Raw genomic sequence first — 18,853 nt, 5'->3', positions numbered from 1 at the left:
TTTACAATTACTTATTTCACATCTCTCATTCACTACCAGTGTCGACGCGTACATTCAGCGGAGAACGTATTCGTCCGCGGCAAACGTGGGTCTTCAGACGCGCACGGCAGTGGTAGCAGTGGTGGCACCAACACCACCACCACGGCCAGTAGCTCGGGCTCCGGGGGCGCAGGCCTGGCCTCGCTCACCGGGGAGGAGCTCCGCCTCGTGCGCGCTGTCCGGGCGCAATATGCGCGCCGCGGGGGATTCGTCAGGATATTCCCCTCGCAAAATTCTTGGCAGAAGTATTCGCAGTATTTGGGTGAGTGAGATTTGTAGGTATTTATTTGTCTAGAATTTTGACTCGTTTTGTTTTTTGGATACAAGCTACATAGCTTGTATCCAAATTCTATCTCTACTAAGATACAAATAAATAATTATGTATGTAATTCAAACTGGCAGTTAATTAATCATTAGATGTAAAGACTTTTATTTAATAACCCTTTAGATAATTGTTAATTTGTTGTTGATAGCAAAGTTGTATTACGCTTTTAGACCTAAAGAGATGTTTCAACTCCGTTGCGGCAGCGTAACAGAAGGAACGGGGTAGTTTTTAGTCAGTAAGAGTTTGACACTCCCTCACGCCTCACCCAAGGCCAGAGAAGTCCTTGAATGATATTCCCACGTCAAAATAAAGATGTTTCAACTGTAATCTTATGTATTTTTTTTTTGTCAGGGGGGAAAATAATCCAATGACTTCTCTCGCCAGGGCAAAGCGAGAGGGAGTGTCAGACTCTTACTGACTAAAAACCACCCCGTTCCTTCTTCTGCTTGTCGAGCCGGAGCCCCGGTAAACCCGCTAGGTAGTCCGCAGCTTCGGGTAATCTTATGTATGATACTCATTCATGCGATATGACACGGTCATTGTTTGTTATAGACCCAGTGACGGGCATCCCGGTGTGCTCGACGTCTCTGAACAACAACATCCCGTACCAGGTGGTGCAGCACAACTACAACCTGCTGGTGCACTCGCACGTGCTGCCCCACTTCCAGCACGCCACCGTCGCCACCAGCCTCACCGACACGCCGCAGAGGTACATTACTTTATACATTCAACTAGCCACCGACACGCCGCAGAGGTACATTACTTTATACATTCAACTAGCCACCGACACGCCGCAGAGGTACATTACTTTATACATTCAACTAGCCACCGACACGCCGCAGAGGTACATTACTTTATACATTCAACTAGCCACCGACACGCCGCAGAGGTACATTACTTTATACATTCAACTAGCCACAACAACAACCTGCTGGTGCACTCGCACGTGCTGCCCCACTTCCAGCACGCCACCGTCGCCACCAGCCTCACCGACACGCCGCAGAGGTACATTACTTTATACATTCAACTAGCCACCGACACGCCGCAGAGGTACATTACTTTATACATTCAACTAGCCACCGACACGCCGCAGAGGTACATTACTTTATACATTCAACTAGCCACCGACACGCCGCAGAGGTACATTACTTTATACATTCAACTAGCCACCGACACGCCGCAGAGGTACATTACTTTATACATTCAACTAGCCACAACTACAACCTGCTGGTGCACTCGCACGTGCTGCCCCACTTCCAGCACGCCACCGTCGCCACCAGCCTCACCGACACGCCGCAGAGGTACATTACTTTATACATTCAACTAGCCACCGACACGCCGCAGAGGTACATTACTTTATACATTCAACTAGCCACAACTACAACCTGCTGGTGCACTCGCACGTGCTGCCCCACTTCCAGCACGCCACCGTCGCCACCAGCCTCACCGACACGCCGCAGAGGTACATTACTTTATACATTCAACTAGCCACCGACACGCCGCAGAGGTACATTACTTTATACATTCAACTAGCCACCGACACGCCGCAGAGGTACATTACTTTATACATTCAACTAGCCACCGACACGCCGCAGAGGTACATTACTTTATACATTCAACTAGCCACCGACACGCCGCAGAGGTACATTACTTTATACATTCAACTAGCCACAACTACAACCTGCTGGTGCACTCGCACGTGCTGCCCCACTTCCAGCACGCCACCGTCGCCACCAGCCTCACCGACACGCCGCAGAGGTACATTACTTTATACATTCAACTAGCCACCGACACGCCGCAGAGGTGCCCCACTTCCAGCACGCCACCGTCGCCACCAGCCTCACCGACACGCCGCAGAGGTACATTACTTTATACATTCAACTAGCCACCGACACGCCGCAGAGGTACATTACTTTATACATTCAACTAGCCACAACTACAACCTGCTGGTGCACTCGCACGTGCTGCCCCACTTCCAGCACGCCACCGTCGCCACCAGCCTCACCGACACGCCGCAGAGGTACATTACTTTATACATTCAACTAGCCACCGACACGCCGCAGAGGTACATTACTTTATACATTCAACTAGCCACCGACACGCCGCAGAGGTACATTACTTTATACATTCAACTAGCCACAACTACAACCTGCTGGTGCACTCGCACGTGCTGCCCCACTTCCAGCACGCCACCGTCGCCACCAGCCTCACCGACACGCCGCAGAGGTACATTACTTTATACATTCAACTAGCCACCGACACGCCGCAGAGGTACATTACTTTATACATTCAACTAGCCACCGACACGCCGCAGAGGTACATTACTTTATACATTCAACTAGCCACAACTACAACCTGCTGGTGCACTCGCACGTGCTGCCCCACTTCCAGCACGCCACCGTCGCCACCAGGTACCTCACCGCCACACGCCGCAGAGGTACCTCACCGACACGCCGCAGAGGTACATTACTTTATACATTCAACTAGCCACCGACACGCCGCAGAGGTACATTACTTTATACATTCAACTAGCCACCGACACGCCGCAGAGGTACATTACTTTATACATTCAACTAGCCACCGACACGCCGCAGAGGTACATTACTTTATACATTCAACTAGCCACCGACACGCCGCAGAGGTACATTACTTTATACATTCAACTAGCCACAACTACAACCTGCTGGTGCACTCGCACGTGCTGCCCCACTTCCAGCACGCCACCGTCGCCACCAGCCTCACCGACACGCCGCAGAGGTACATTACTTTATACATTCAACTAGCCACCGACACGCCGCAGAGGTACATTACTTTATACATTCAACTAGCCACAACTACAACCTGCTGGTGCACTCGCACGTGCTGCCCCACTTCCAGCACGCCACCGTCGCCACCAGCCTCACCGACACGCCGCAGAGGTACATTACTTTATACATTCAACTAGCCACCGACACGCCGCAGAGGTACATTACTTTATACATTCAACTAGCCACCGACACGCCGCAGAGGTACATTACTTTATACATTCAACTAGCCACAACTACAACCTGCTGGTGCACTCGCACGTGCTGCCCCACTTCCAGCACGCCACCGTCGCCACCAGCCTCACCGACACGCCGCAGAGGTACATTACTTTATACATTCAACTAGCCACCGACACGCCGCAGAGGTACATTACTTTATACATTCAACTAGCCACCGACACGCCGCAGAGGTACATTACTTTATACATTCAACTAGCCACCGACACGCCGCAGAGGTACATTACTTTATACATTCAACTAGCCACTGACACGCCGCAGAGGTATACTTCAACTACCCACCCGCCCCAGCTTCGCATGGGTGCAATGATGATATATTACACACTAGCTGCTTCCGCGCGGTTTTACCCGCTCTGCTCGGTTCCTATTGATAGTACCGTGATGTTTTATAGCCTATAGCCTTCCTCGATAAATGCACTATTCAATACAAAAAGAATTATTCAAATCGGACCAGTAGTTCTGGAGATTAGCACGTTCAAACAAACAAACTCTTCAGCTTTATAATATTAGTATAGATTAAACTAGCGACCCGCCCCAGCTTCTTATGGGTGCAATGATGATATATTATGCATATAAACCTTCCTCTTAAATCATTCTATCTATTAAAAAAAGCTGCATCAAAATCCGCTGCGTAGTTTTAAAGATTTAAGCATACAAAGGGACATAGGGACAGAGAAAGCGAATTTGTTTTATACTATGTAGTGATATATGTATATGGGTGGATGTGATTCCTTCAAGACGACGAGATTATGTTTCGTATTTTGTCCCGTTTTTTAATCTCAAAGACGAAGTTTGGTTGATTGAAATGTGTTCAGCTACTAAACCCGTGGTTTTTCTGAATACTTACATTAAACGACCTACGAACACTAATAAATATATTAATTAATATTATAGACTAAAGCGTTACGAAGCAGTGAGCATCACCTGCCAGGCGCCGGCCGTCTGGTTGGGAGAGACTACGCCGCAACATCACGACACGAGGAGAGCCAAGGAACTCGTCAAACGACAACTCATGGATGGGATGAAGCTCACGTAAGTCTTATTATCACTGTAATATACATTTCAAATGTTTGGTGAAAAATAATTGAGGTCCCAATATACTACCCTGAGGAACTCCTGAAAGATTTGGTCATGATCTGCATCAAAATAGCTACTGTTGTGTTTCATATTTTTTTTAAGTTTAGCGTAGTAATATTTTAGGTTTTTCTATATCTAGAAATCTCATTCTGCATACGAGAATAGAAATATTAGCACTATTGAGAACTTTAGTGAAGTCAAAGTTATCGAAAGCTTTACTAAAGTCCAAGAAAATCTACTTTGACTATCCTTCTTAAATCGACACAAACCACCTCTTAAACAAGACCTATATACTTTCCAGGATGGGCGAAGCTCGTCGCGCCTTCGGTCTATTCCTAACGCACGTCTTGAAGCGGGTATCGTCCCCCAGCAACGAGCTGGGCGTGGCGCACGCGTCGCTAGTGCTGCGGTTCCTGCGCAAGGCCTCCGCGTCACTCCGCATGCCTTACAATGTAAAGGTGACCACCTATATGCATGGCTTTTAATACACGTGGGATTTCTTTGAAAAACATTATCGAAAGATTGTTTGGTGATCTAGAGCCAAAAGTACTTGTTGGAATTGATATTATAGTCAGAACTCTTAACCAAATAATTCTTGGGTGAGGTGAGAGGGAGTGTCAGACTCTTACTGACTAAAACCACCCTGTTCTTACTCCTGCTCTTCGAGCCGGAGGAACGAACGAACGGACCCTGCGGATGACTTATCAGGCATCGGCCTTACTAGGCCCCATCTTTGGTGGTCCTTAGTTAAACTGGCTAAGAGTTTTGACGGAAATGTATAAATGTTGAAAGTTTTTCGAAGAAATGCCCACACGCACGCACCTTGTGTGTCTAACACTTACAGCAACACGCTGCATGATGTTGTTTATTTTTGTAAATATGTTTTACGGGTGCATGACTCGGTCGGCTACTGCATAAAGTGCATGTTGTCCCGCTTAAAGCTATGCTATTAGTAAATCACATGCTTTATCGACTTATCTCGTAAACTTGATACACTGCATACGAAGCTATAACCATGGTCATGTCATAATTATCATGGTCTCACTTTGTATCAGCTTTCTGCACATTTGACGATCAGCTTATACTGGGTTTATTTAGACGGTGGATTTTTTACCCCAATATACTTCTTACCCAAGTAGAAAAATGTGGTCCTATATTATTATTATTATTCTAAGAACACGTATTTGTTAATCCTATAGTAATCCAATCATTTTCAAGTAACTTTCGATTGTTTTCGACTAAAGCTCGAAACTAATCGAGGACGCTCGATTTTTTCTAGGAAACTCGATCCTTTTCTAGTAACGCTCGATTATTTTTTTGAGTAATACTCAATTGTTTTCGAGTAATGTTCGAAAGAGATACAGATGGTTGTGTGATTACCAGGGTCCTCCGGCGAAGATGTGCGACAAGGACCGCTGCGCCGTGATCGCGAAGCAGCTGAACGACTTCCTGTACATGTACTACCGCGAGACCGACCTGTACACCGACAGCGAGGACAAGGAGGGCTGCGTCTCCAACATACACTTCGCGCAGTTCCTCTACTCCGCTAGGTGAGTGACACAGACAACAATATATTATTTGTAATCATTCCTACTCCTCCCACTAGTGTCATTAGAGCCGGCAAAGTGTATCACAGGCAAAGGGACACATTTGACAGAGACTGTGATTTCTATAACCTGCCTCCCGCCTGCCAAGATTGATAGATCTCTCTTCTGTCAAAGTTAAAGTCAAAATTATTTATTTCAAATACACCGCGAAGGCACTTTTGTACGTCAAAGCTAATAATTATGACAATATAAAAAAAAAAGGTCTGTCTGTCGGTCAGTCAAAATGTCTTGTCTGTCGGTCAGTCCTCTAGTGTTAACTGTCGCGCACTGCTGTCTAGGTATATTCGCATGAAGTCAATTATTTCTGATAAATATTTCGCTTATCCTCTCTCTACATGAATCCCGTAACTGGCGAAAACATTTGCACGATGTATGCAAATGTTTTACCTGTCCAAATCGATTTAGAAACTTGTCATTAATTTCCAGCGAGGCCGACCTAGAAGACGTGCTACTCCTGCAACTGAAGATGGAGAACTACCAGACGACGTTCCTGGGCGACCAGCGCAACATGTTCTGCGTGGACCTGCCGCCCGCCAAGCTGTGCTCGGAGCCCGTCGCAAGGCACACGCTGCTCAAACATCTCGCCTGTCTCTCGCCCAACAATACTAGGAAGTATAGGTATGTGGACGAACTTGAAACTGTTTATTCCTATTAAACAACGTAGAGGTACGTTTAAAAATGAAGATAGCATAACGTCTACCACGTTTTGCTTATCAAATATGGATATTATACGCTAATCCAAATCCCATTTATACATCAGAAAAATTCAATAACATTAGGCAGTCAATTTTTGACAGATATATTGATTAGACAAGTATATGCCCCTGGTGCACAAAAATTAACGCAGCCTGATGTGCAAAAAAATATTAACTCGCATAGTCTGAGTATCCGGTCCACTATGTATTCGGATTGTATAATATAAGGCATGTATTAATTTAAGCAAGACGCAATGTATTTCTTTATCATTATCATATCTCATATAGAGGCTTCACATGTAGGGCCAATCTGAAATATTGTCAATCTTATGTCTTGGATGAATATGTAACGGTCTAACGTCAAATTTTCAACCCTCAGATCTGAATGGATGACGTGGATCAACACAGCGGCTAAATTGGGGTATACTAAATTATATACGCTTGGAAATGCTTCTTTTTTCTATTTCTATCTTTTTCAATCTTTTCTTATCTTAATTATGTTTGAAATTTGAATCTTTTTGTCTTTGGTGTCATGGTTCCGCTCTTTATTAATTTTCTTAAAATATTGTTGTCTTTTACTAAAATAAAGGAAGTAAATCATTAACCAAACATTTGCGCAAAATAGATCCGTTTGCGCAAACCAACATCTAGTTAGCGCAACTAAATATTAACAAGAAAGGTTTTCAATTTGATCTTTGTGCAAGTTGTAAAGTAAAAGATGAAAATATTTGAATTCTTGCGCCAACGAGTTTATCATGGAATGTGTGCTTTACGTGTTTAGTTTTCTAAGATTGTTTTACTGCTTAGGAATCTCCAATCTCTCCAATATAATATCTCTCAAAAACTGTTTTAAAGCATCATTGGCTGTGGGTCCTAAGCAGTAAAACTCGCTTTTTCTCGTAGAGATTTCCAAGTTTCGACTACTAACGGAATCATTTTGACATAAGTTTAATACAAATGTATCAAAAGTATAACTCAAGTACCCAAATCAGAACTACGGGTTACCGGAGCTCCAGCTCGAAAAACAGGAGTAGAGAAGGGGATGGTTTTTAGACGGGTTCCCTCTATCTGGCATGCAGTAAGAATTCTGAATGCTCCGAAATTCTAGCCTTGGCCGAACACACTTGGCAGAATCTTCATGGGATGATTTTACCCTCTCAAAAAAATCATTTAATAAAAATTGAAATGTAGCCAAATCAACCTATAGTTAAAGTTATTGAAACTCACTGTAATAAATTTCTAGTCGTCATTCTGTACTTGGAAATCTTTACACCAGCTAACAGCTAATCATTGCCATATTCATGGTGATCTGCTAGTATATGAATATATCCATAGCTTGCCTGTCATTAACGGAGATGTAAGTCGGGGTCTCGTCAGGTCTATCAACGGAGGAAAGAAAATCACTTCATAACACAATAACACTTGTTGTGACAAGTCTAAGGATGTAAGTCCAATGTGTGTTGGAATGTGTGTGGCTTTATTTTGAGATAGTTTGTGCATGACTAGGAGATGACTTGCAGTTAAGCGTCCACAGGCCTGCATCGTACGTATCACACGCAACTGATTTAGTTTGCACTAGTATAGAAACTCTACAACTGCGTCCACTGATCCGCATCGTACGGACCGCATCTTCAGCAATGCCTACATGCGATGCGTACTGATGACGTCATTCGGATTGCGTACGATGCGTGCAGCGTGCGATGCGTATTATGGGGGCCTGTGGGCGCTTACCTTTGATAGACGGTTTTATTTGGCTTCACCTGTTTGTTTGTTTGGGTCCAAATTTAGTTAGTAAACCCCCTTCAGACGTCCGATGGCCCAAGCCACTCATAATCTTGATGACCACACAATATAAGCCTATTAAAAAGTTTAACTTAATAAAAGTGTATTAGGTACTTGGAAATTTTAATAGGTAGGTAAGTGAGATAGATAAGGTAAGGGATGCATGGAAATATCCAACAGGAAATTGCACAACATAGTACCTAGCATATCTTAAACACAGGTGATAGTATCTATTCACTGTAACCATCAATACACACATGCAAACTTCACGGTATGGCGTTAGTTCACTTAATTACACTGTAAATAACAACACAATTACATCCTAGTGCATGTTATACATAAATATGTAATTATGAGATAATGTCGAGACAAGAACGTACATTGGAATTTTGGACGGTAGGTAACGGCAATAGGCTGTATTTTATGGGAGTTTAATAACTAATGAATGGGACAAAAAACATCTATGTACCTTCTAGGGGTAAGGGGTATTGTTATTTTTTGTTTTATGAATTACGGTACTGTTTTTGGTTTACGTTCTACGTGGACTCAGTAAGGGGAAGGTCTTTAATAACAAATTAATGGGACTATAACGCCTCTAACTACCTTCTAGGGCTATTATTAAATTTTGTTATATGAATTACTGAACTGTTGTCGTCTTGTCGTTCTACGTGGAGGACTAAGGGCCTTTGTTCAACAGTGGACACAATTAATTTATCTAGAAGATCTCTCAACTTTCTTAAGAACAAAAATATTAACTTCATAACTCGACCTTATCTACACAATCTCAAGATCTAAACTCCCTTCCACAGGCAGACAGACTCCCAAAGCCGGTCGGAGACAGACACGGACAGTGAGCAGACACGCCCCCCTCCCTTCACCAACTCGGACGTGGTCCTCAAGGAGTCACTCAAGGAGGAGAAACCTTTCCCTCAAGCCCTCAAGTATGCACGCTCGTAACTCTGTAAGATCCAACACCTATTTTTCCTTGACTATGAAATGTGTTGAAAAAAATTGTGTTTAAAGAGAAATGGTATTTATTTGTTTGGGAAATAGGATACAAAATTGCATTTATAATTGTTAATAGTAGAAAAAAAAAATAGAAGAAACATAGAACTAATCTCAGAGGTGACAACACCTTTTGGATTCCAAAAAAAAAGGAAAATTGGAAACCCTTCCAAGTTTAAATGCGACATTTTTACCGGAATAGGTTCTCAGTCGAGACATAAACTGTGTTTGTAAATTACGAATAACTGAATTTCTTAATAATATATTAGTGACATCGTCGCTTACCACCCGGCATGATAGTCATTGAACACAGAAAAGTGTATTTTATGGTGGTAGAAATAAGAACCAATTTCGTATAAACACTTTTCAAGTGATAAAGTAATGAATATAAGACCAAAACATTAAGTTTTTCAACACATTTCCCAAACAAAATGTTTCCAGCTACTTACGTGTAATGTTTCCTTAGCCTCAGCTTCCTCTATCCTCACCTATTTTACCAAGTTACACCTAAGATACCGTGTCCCAATTATTTATGTACAAACTAATACCAAATCTAGATTATATAATATAAAACTATTGTACAAGGACGTAGTTAGGGAGTCAATAAGCCTACTTACTATGTTTCACGCGAAAGCTGTGCTTCGGCACTGCTGGGTCGGCTCGACCAGAGTGATATCACGGCCTCACAGATAACCGACGTGAAACAACGCTTGCGTTTTGTGAGTAAGGTTGCTAATCCCCTTTCTCCCAACCCCAAAAGGCTTGCAATGTTATTGTAACTTCGTTGGTGTTGTGGGTGCCCATTGGCCGCGATTACTTACCATTTAGGTGAATAGTCTGCTCGATCCATCAAAAATGACTACGTCAATGTATAGTCGTTAAGTTTACAATCAGATATTATTGCTTAAAAGATAATTAATATCAATATTAGAATATCAATAAAAATAATGAAATATAGACCTTACAGTATTTACAATAAGATCTGATTGTAGACTCATTCTAGTGTTCTCATCGATAAGTCAAATAAAAATCGATTTTATGACAATGTAATATTAGGACGGTTAGATTCTACTCTAGTTACTAGCCTCCATACCATACAGGGATGATGACTAAAAATGGTTGCTCGAATAGTTTTAATTATAAATGTGGAATGAGCTGTCATAGGCGGTATTCCAGAACCGATACGACCTTCAAAACTTCAATAAAAGAGCGTACTCCTTTTTAAAAGGCCGGCAACGCACCTATGATTCCTTTGGTGTTGCGGGTGTCCATGGGCAGCGCTTTTCGCTTACCATCAGGTGACCCGTTTGCTCGTTGGCCACCTACTCCATAAAAAAGAAAAATATGCCACCGCAAATGATTTTCTAAGTTCTATATCTGGTTTAAAACACTCGCTTCTCATGCTTGAGGGCGTGGGTTCGAAATCTGAGTTTCGGAGTTGGTCATCATCCCTATGCAATAAGAATCTAACCGTACATAAGTAAAAAACAAAACACGAATCTTTTACAAACAAAAACAAAATAGTGAATCAGTAGTGTGATACGCGAACCATTACGACTGCCTTCCAAATAGTACAATCATGCACGATTTGCCTTCTAATGTTAGCAATAATTAATTAAAATATAAATTAATGTGTGTACCCAGTACCTGGCACTAGATATATAATGATCTGAAGGTGCTATGTTAACGAAATTCTGTTGTAGAGTAGTAGCGGTTGTAGCAAGGCAACTGGCGTTACTATGGCAACGTAATAACAGTTTTATAGTGCTCTATTCTCTACGAATTAGATAAGAAACATAGTTACCAACCTTTAAGTAAAGAGTATCATAGGCTTGCTACACACTTCTCTAGTGCTTCGGGTGTCTATGGGCGGCGCTGATGATGATCTGTTACTACTTATGGTTGTGCAACCGCTAGTTTGGCCTGTCCCAACTATTTATTTTACAAGACTGACTGAAATACAAGATCATATAGCTTAGCATTACCTAAATATAAAATCTAGAAAATCCAGGACTGGCTTTCTAAATAAAAATGTGCATATTTAAGCTCTGCTGTCAAAAAATAAAAATTGGATTATATTCGAATTCAATTAAAATAATTTGCATAATATGCACATTTATAAATATCCACATTTATAACTCTGCCCTTTTGTAATATTATTACAAAAGGGCAGAGTTATGTGTTTAAACAGTTTAGAAATTGACCAGTCAATGGGGATTCTTCTAGGTTAAAAGAAATATCTTTTGGGAGTGTTTAAATCATTATCACTCCGTTTTGATGCTATGCTTTCTAAAATTATTTAGACATAACTGACATACGGTGCAGGAAAACATCGTGAGGGAACACGAACTTACCTAATTGATATTGAAATCGCCAATGCGCCTTGAGCAAGCATAGTGATGAATGCTCATTCAATTTCTATCTCCGTGTGAGAAGAAGCCTTTCCCCAGCATTAAGACTCTTATAGTCACCGGCTTATAATGATGGCATTGCGCAATAGGGTTGCCCTGAAAAGTGGATGATATATTTTGTATGTAGCTACACCTCTACCTACCTCTTCGAGTAATAAAAGGCGTGATGATACGAACAGTTGCCACAGGTAATAGTTAGTTGCGTTGTTACAATCTACCAGTCGAGTTTGTTAGACTGACGTAGCGGTATGTGAACGTACTTACAAATTACAATACGTCTCTCTAATGTTGTGATTTCCATTCCTATTGTTACAATTTAGCTTGCTTTGTGATACAGTCGAAATAAATAGACTTAAGTGTCAAAGTTAGAGGTCCTAGCGAGTTTTGAGGACCATTTGGCCAGTTGTAACAAATACAAAGGTAATCGAACGTGGGAGCGACCTTGGCCTGCAATAGGTCCACTTATCATATCTCCGAAAACTGAAGTCTGAACCTCCCTAAAAGTAAGCTATGCAGTGCCAATGCTCTATTTATTTCGACTGTAGTAGTTTTGAATTAAATAAGATGTCATTTAAGCATAAGGAACGATACAATGAAACAAGTATGGTCAGATAAACTATCGGTATTGTAAAGAAATGGCTACGTCTGTGAAATGATACGTTCGAGACGTTATTTTAACGGTTTGGGGATCTCGTCTCATATATCAGTAAATCTACTGCCTAATAATTAAGCGTGTAAACATAAGCAGGCGGGTTTTTATCCTGGTATTGTAACTCGATGAATGTGCTTATTGTATGTGAATGAAGATACAAAAAAGGGAGTGAAAAGATTGATAACTAACATCATTTTGAGCATGCTAGATAGCCTAAGATGAAATGTAATAATTATTATACTTTTTTATATATTCCATTGTTCCGCGAGTGTATGTATGCCGCGCCTTATGTAGTATTGTACTTACTTGTTGTGATTTGACAACCTATGCTAGTCGACATGGTCACACAATGCGCAAACGCCAAAGTCTTGAATTACTTATTTATTTTTATTTAGATGCATTTAAATCTTTCATATACATTATACACGTTTAAGTTCATGAAGTGATCATTCAATAGTTGTAGCTATTTTAAAACTTCACATAAATATTGTACAAAAATAAGTAAATTATCGCAATAACTAATTGTATTGAAACGACTTAGGTACCGTCCACTGCGCGTGATTGCATTTTGTTTAAGAATCTCATGAAATTTTAATTTGTATTGATATTTTTTAAAAGTATTACTAGTTTTAAGTGAGCAGTGTTTAGTTTAGTTTTGTTTGTGATATTCCACTACTGCCCAGATCTAAATTATTATTTATCTCAAAATCTACAATGATAGTGGAGACTTGGCAACTGTATGAAATGTTGGTAGCAGTATGGGCAGGATGAATGGCGAACAGTACATGTAGTTGTAATTTTAACGTCAATATAAATAACTGACAAAGTAGTCTCGCGTGGCAGCAGGCGCCGATGTTAGAAATGTAGCTGCAATTACTGTCATTCCCAGCCTCAAAGCAACGGATCTCTTGTATATTTTTAAAATTTATTATACCTTATGTAATATATTCGGAAATTAATATATAATTTTTGCAGCCGAGCTGTTTTAGATGTCATTTTTTAATTTGAAAATTCTTAACTTTTGTTTTAACAAATATCAATGGATTTTTACTGTTATTTATTCAAAGCTTATTTTGTACGAGTAGTGCCATATCCCGAAGACGTTGGTCACAGTGTACCATGTAACATGCTGTCACTGGCGAGCGAGGCTTAGCTTGAGTACAAAGTGTGAAATAGTGAGATACATCGGCAAAATTTTAATCTCATATATTTATATTACGTGAAAATATATTTTGAATATGCTAAATAAAAGTTAAAGCAATTATGGTGGTTTTATTTACAAAAGCTTTTAGCTTTTTACGTAATAGAATGATCGAATTATGTCTGATTTAGATGAACCTTGAATTAATTTTGATGTACCTAATCTATTCTGAATCAGCGTTTGAAAAGATTTATTGGTGTATCATTTGAAGTTATGCCAAGTTTTTAAATTGTGTACAAATACATTCAGTTAATATATAGGTAGTGCTAATACATTCAGTTATTGTGCGTTAATTTTATCTCTAGTGTTTTGCTCAGATTTACTTTACAGGATAAATAAAAAAAACCATTTATAAATATTTTACAACACATTTATTCTCATCATCCTCAAATTACATCAGACAACCGGACTGTACTCAGTCGCAAAGAAGAGCGGAACTCATAGGTGATCCAGTTTCATCACACTGTTCAGAATCCTCGGTTTCACCCGGGCGCCCAGGTCCTGTGGAATATTGAAGAATGTTAGTATCAGAAAGTTGAGCTAAGGCGCGGAAGTGGCGTTACAGTTTGTATTTCGACGTTTACGTTGACGTAATAATTTCGTCGTTGAAAATAAAATAAAACAGATGACAAAACAATCTTTGGCCTGACTGTCACTAAAGTATCGTAAGGCCATTTTAATGCGCACTGCGCTATCATGCGCGATGTTACCCGTAGCAGATTAGTTGTACTAGAAGTTAGAATGTAGTGTGCAACATTTGTTGGAGTACGACTAACGCATAGTGTGCACATTTGTCGGTTTGGTAGATCGACTGATCGACTAGCGAGCTCGAGGCTCGGGTTACGCACGCCGTTAACGTCAGCTGTTCTCTGCCGTACTTACGATTTGCAATTTTTCGCTTTCCTGTGTCTTCTGTCGCTGTCGCCTAACGTATACAGCATAACGCCGTCGCTTTAGCATCGACTACGCATCGCCGCCATAAGCTCGTCATCGTCATGCCGCATCTAACTATCTGAAAGGACTCGCACGCACTTTGTGGTATGTCGCCGTTCGACAGCGGTATGTCATACAAACAGAGAGCCGTTATGTCGCCCTAAGCGGCACTCGCTCCCGACTGCCGCTCGGGGTGCGTTCGCATCGAGTTACGTGGACGCAAGTTTACTGTTTACATCTTCTAGTTGTTATTGTGAAAGTAGGTTTAGAGGCAACATCTTTTGTGACCTAACTGATCGTTACGTGTTTTCTAGTTTTGACATTTTAAATATCTATAAGAGACTGAGTTTAAGCAGATCGCAAGATGTCAATGAACGCACCCCTGCTAGAGCGCTGCCTGCAAACAGACAAGCACATGGAACAACCAAGTTTCGCTATCGGTCAGCACGAGCCGACCGCGCAACATAAAGTTGTCCTGCAATAAAACCACAAATTTAAACAGAAGTACCGCAACCAGACAGAAGCAGTATTCGAAGCCAAAGATCTCAAGGTAACATGCATGAAGAGTTTAGTGCCGGTAGGTGTAATTAAAGTAAATCTTTGTTTCGAAGAATTTAATTTTCAATGTAAAATATACAACTTAAACAAAATGTATCTTAACATTTAAGACTTATCATTAGCGTAATCAATCCAAACAATTATATAAAACTAATTCGATCAATATGTAACATGGAGCATGTCAACATAACAGCGGGTGAAATGAAAACGTTCCGTCAATATATCTCGCATTTATTACAATGTATAAAGTGATTCACATAATTTTTCACTCGTACTGGACTTACAAGCTACATGTCCGCACCGCACGTGTCGCACGTTTAGTTCGACCGTCGCCCGGCACTAGGTACTCATTTGTTCGTGTCGCGGGTACTACTACGCGCTAGTACCGGCGCGGGCCCCCCAGACCTGTCAGCTCTCTACCGCGCGCCGCGCCGCCCCCGCTATACAAACAACAGCACGCTTACGACCGACCCTCAGGGAAACAGTGACCACACCGCCTTAGCTCATAGTGAAACCGCACCTTCACTAACTAGCGATTCTCTCATTTATAGGGCACCGTAACTTTATATTCACTACAACCTAAGAGGCGTTCACAGTTATCTGGGAGTGAGTGTCGACAAATTATAACATAGCAACGCTACACCTTACGGGTAAGGTGATATCGTATTAGTGGCAGCAGTAGATAGTTTGTGTGTTGATGATGTTTACGTGATATTTGCATGATCCATTATGACGATGGGCTGTCAGATGGTAACAGTCAACAAGGAGTTCAAAATATCTTCACATATTAACTGTAAAAACAATTTGCTAACATAATGCAAACAACTAGTTTTTCTAGTTTATTTTGTTTACAAGTTTTCCTGTTAGTGAAGTAAACATGTTGGGAATTCACAGCCAGTCATTCTTTACTTCACTTTTATGTATTTTATAGCACAGATCGTAACAGAAATAAGTATCTCAGATATTTTAGTTATCTTTATCATGTTCTTTTACTTATTGGAACAATTTAACCATTATTAACATAACATTTAACCATTGTTAACATTTATTTACTTACGCATGGTATTTAAAAACAAAGAACAGGAAAACAAGTGTATTAAAATAAACTGAGAACTCCATGTAGACTGCTACAAAAGTGTAGTAAATAAGTGCAAGATCTTACCGTCCCATGGGAGGATACTGCTGGGCGTAAGGGTCTCTGTCATATCCAGGTCCGGCTGCACGCCTGAAATAAAAGAATGGATGTTTTAGGATTTTTGAAAAACACAGAAGTGAGAGGTGTTACAGCAAATACTTCTAAATAATCAACACAAAAGTTGTGGAAACATCATGGATAGCTTATTTTGGTATCTTTATGTTCAACTAAATGCAGAATTGTTTCATTTCCTAATAATACAATTATATAAATGATTAGTCTATTGATGATAAAATTATTATTGACACAGTATCTAAGTAAATATTGATGATGCAGTAATGTGATATGTAAACATATCTCACATAAATTGTATGTTCCTTATATGCAGTATGTTTATGAAATATGTCAAAAATTTGTGATTGATAGATGTTATAAAGGACAGTACAAAACAAATGTATGGAATGTGAGCCCACTCTCAAAACCAACATGTAATATACCATTCGATACAGCTTTTTAAATGGAATAATAGTTATTTATATACCTGTGGTCAAATCTTAGTGCTTCTAGAGATATGACATCCTATAGTTATCTCAGTGTAAGTCCTATTCTGTATGGATATTAATATTTTTTATAGTATCTTTATATCTAATATTATAATTATATAGGATAATTACAGAATATCGTTGCAAAATAATGATGCATACAATCTCAGCTTTGCTTGTCAAAGTTAGTTTTTGAATGGGTGGTAGAATATTATTGAACTACATTCTTGGTAAGTGTTAGTACGGATGTAAACAATATTTTTAGGAATGTTTGTCTCATAAATAAGTGAATTATGATTGCTAATTGTCTAGATTGGGATCTCTTATTTGGAAATATAATAGGCATTATACCTCTGAAAACACTGAATTTTGAACTTAGTCATGATACTAAGTTTGATTCTGCATAAAAATCCATATAGGGGTGTCTTATTTATGGGGTTGACCCAACATTACCATAATCCTTTAACATATGACAAGATTTGGTCAAAGAGTACAAAATATCCTTTCGCTTTTCTTGGAAACAAACATGTTTGTGAACCAGTGATGGTATATTGGTGTAAATAAAATGACGTGTATAGTGACTCACATGGGAGAGCGGCGACTGAACATGTCACCGTTGGGCAGGGGCTGCGGTCGCGGCGGCAGCGCGCGCTCGTATGGGAGCTGCTGCGGGGCCGCGCGGAGTGGCGCGCGCCTCTCCAGCAGGTCGCGCTCATCCGCGTACATCGGGGCGCGCCGGTCGTCGGCGTACATCGGGGGCATATCATCGTATCGCCTCTCCTCCGGGTACATGGGCGCCGCACTGCCGTAAGGGTCTCGTGCGCCGCGCTCCATCAGAGCGAAGCCGCGCCTGTCTTCTCCTCCGTATCCGTTGTAGCGGTCATCATACACTGGTGGTGGCGGCCTCTCAGCGCGCTCGTAAGGCATCGGCCGTGGAGCCATCTGTGGGGGACCGCCAGGCGGTGGGCCGCGGGGATGTGAAGGCCTGTCACGAGAGTAAGGAGTGTCGCGAGGAGGTGGGCCACCGCGCATTGGTCCACCGCCGCGGCGGTCCATACCACCGCGCATACCTCCCCTCATGCCACCACCGCGACCACCTCCAGGACCTCCTCGCTGACCGCGTTCCTTGATGCGGCCGCGTTCCACTGAGATGACGCCACCGTTAAACGGTGTGTTATTTAGCGCGCGAATGGCAGCCGAAGCTTGTTCTTCAGTTTGCATGTGTACAAATCCACACCGATTCATGATGTCGCATTCTGTTACAACACCAAAACGCTCAAATAGTTTGCGAAGCTCCTCCGGCTTCGAGCCCTGCGGCAGGCTGCCGACGAACACCTTCGTTTGCTGAAATCAAGGGAAATATTGTAAAACCACTCCAAAACAACTTATAACTGAATTATCAATCACTGAATGTTTCACTCACCGGCACCATTATCACTTATTTCACCCTAAATACTTAAAAAACTAATAAAATCTACTGTTACTGCTTCAGCGTAACACTCTGACTTTGCTTTCCGATCAAAATGGCGGCCGGAAATTTCAGCATGACGCTATCTGACGCTGCCAAAATAATGTTGCCAGTATATAAATTTGGTTGTCAAAATCTCATTTTGTAACAATCCAATCGTCGTTGGATGATTTTGGTATAAACAAAAATTATAATAATTTATTGATTTATTGTATATAAATATAGCAATAATAAATAGTTACAAACGTGTCAATATTTTTCATCATTTTATAAAAGGCTTTCTATACACTATCCGATAAATCGGACAAGAAACGTCACGTGACTGACTGGTGATTTCTCGATGCATCAAAGCAATGAAATTGATCTCAATGTTATCTAGGCA

The 18,853-nt window shown here is 41.1% G+C and overlaps 2 protein-coding genes across 52 annotated transcripts in view; one reads left to right on the top strand and one right to left on the bottom strand.

Moving 5' to 3' along the window:
• LOC118275730 (probable beta-tubulin polyglutamylase) overlaps positions 1–13,896 on the top strand; it is a 28,630-nt gene extending 14,734 nt beyond the window's left edge. For 2 of the 50 annotated variants that reach the window (XM_050695592.1, XM_050695600.1), the window contains 9 exons: positions 40–301; positions 917–1,253; positions 1,666–1,710; positions 1,917–2,006; positions 2,224–2,268; positions 3,122–3,166; positions 3,283–3,327; positions 3,373–3,488; positions 4,300–4,438. In XM_050695592.1, the coding sequence (XP_050551549.1) occupies positions 40–301; positions 917–1,253; positions 1,666–1,710; positions 1,917–2,006; positions 2,224–2,268; positions 3,122–3,166; positions 3,283–3,327; positions 3,373–3,488; positions 4,300–4,304 (990 nt within the window). In that variant the 3' untranslated portion in view covers positions 4,305–4,438. Of the gene's footprint in view, positions 1–39; positions 302–916; positions 1,254–1,549; positions 2,168–2,223; positions 3,653–4,299; positions 4,439–4,783; positions 4,935–5,865; positions 6,033–6,515; positions 6,708–7,163; positions 7,206–9,375 lie in introns of those variants that run through there. The other 48 variants (XM_050695605.1, XM_050695570.1, XR_007705562.1 and 45 more) reach the window with 48 other exon arrangements.
• A 287-nt stretch (positions 13,897–14,183) lies between these two features.
• Positions 14,184–18,593, bottom strand: LOC118275408 (RNA-binding protein 4.1). 2 transcript variants are annotated; one of them, XM_035593348.2, is made up of 4 exons: positions 18,427–18,593; positions 17,590–18,347; positions 16,489–16,551; positions 14,184–14,336 (listed from the first exon to the last, which is right to left on the bottom strand). In XM_035593348.2, exons 1-4 carry the CDS (start codon positions 18,433–18,435, stop codon positions 14,318–14,320), a joined length of 849 nt encoding a protein of 282 aa, XP_035449241.1. In that variant the 5' UTR covers positions 18,436–18,593; the 3' UTR covers positions 14,184–14,317. The 2 variants fall into 2 exon arrangements, with proteins under 2 accessions (XP_035449241.1, XP_035449240.1); XM_035593347.2 differs by lacking the exon at positions 14,184–14,336 and adding an exon at positions 15,368–15,766.
• Between the last annotated feature and the right edge of the window lie 260 nt (positions 18,594–18,853).

Source organism: Spodoptera frugiperda, chromosome 8 (genome assembly GCF_023101765.2).
Source record: "Spodoptera frugiperda isolate SF20-4 chromosome 8, AGI-APGP_CSIRO_Sfru_2.0, whole genome shotgun sequence".
NCBI lineage: Eukaryota > Metazoa > Arthropoda > Insecta > Lepidoptera > Noctuidae > Spodoptera > Spodoptera frugiperda.
The sequence above is the reverse complement of the archived record's forward strand: the minus strand, read 5'-3'. Positions and strand labels throughout refer to the sequence as shown.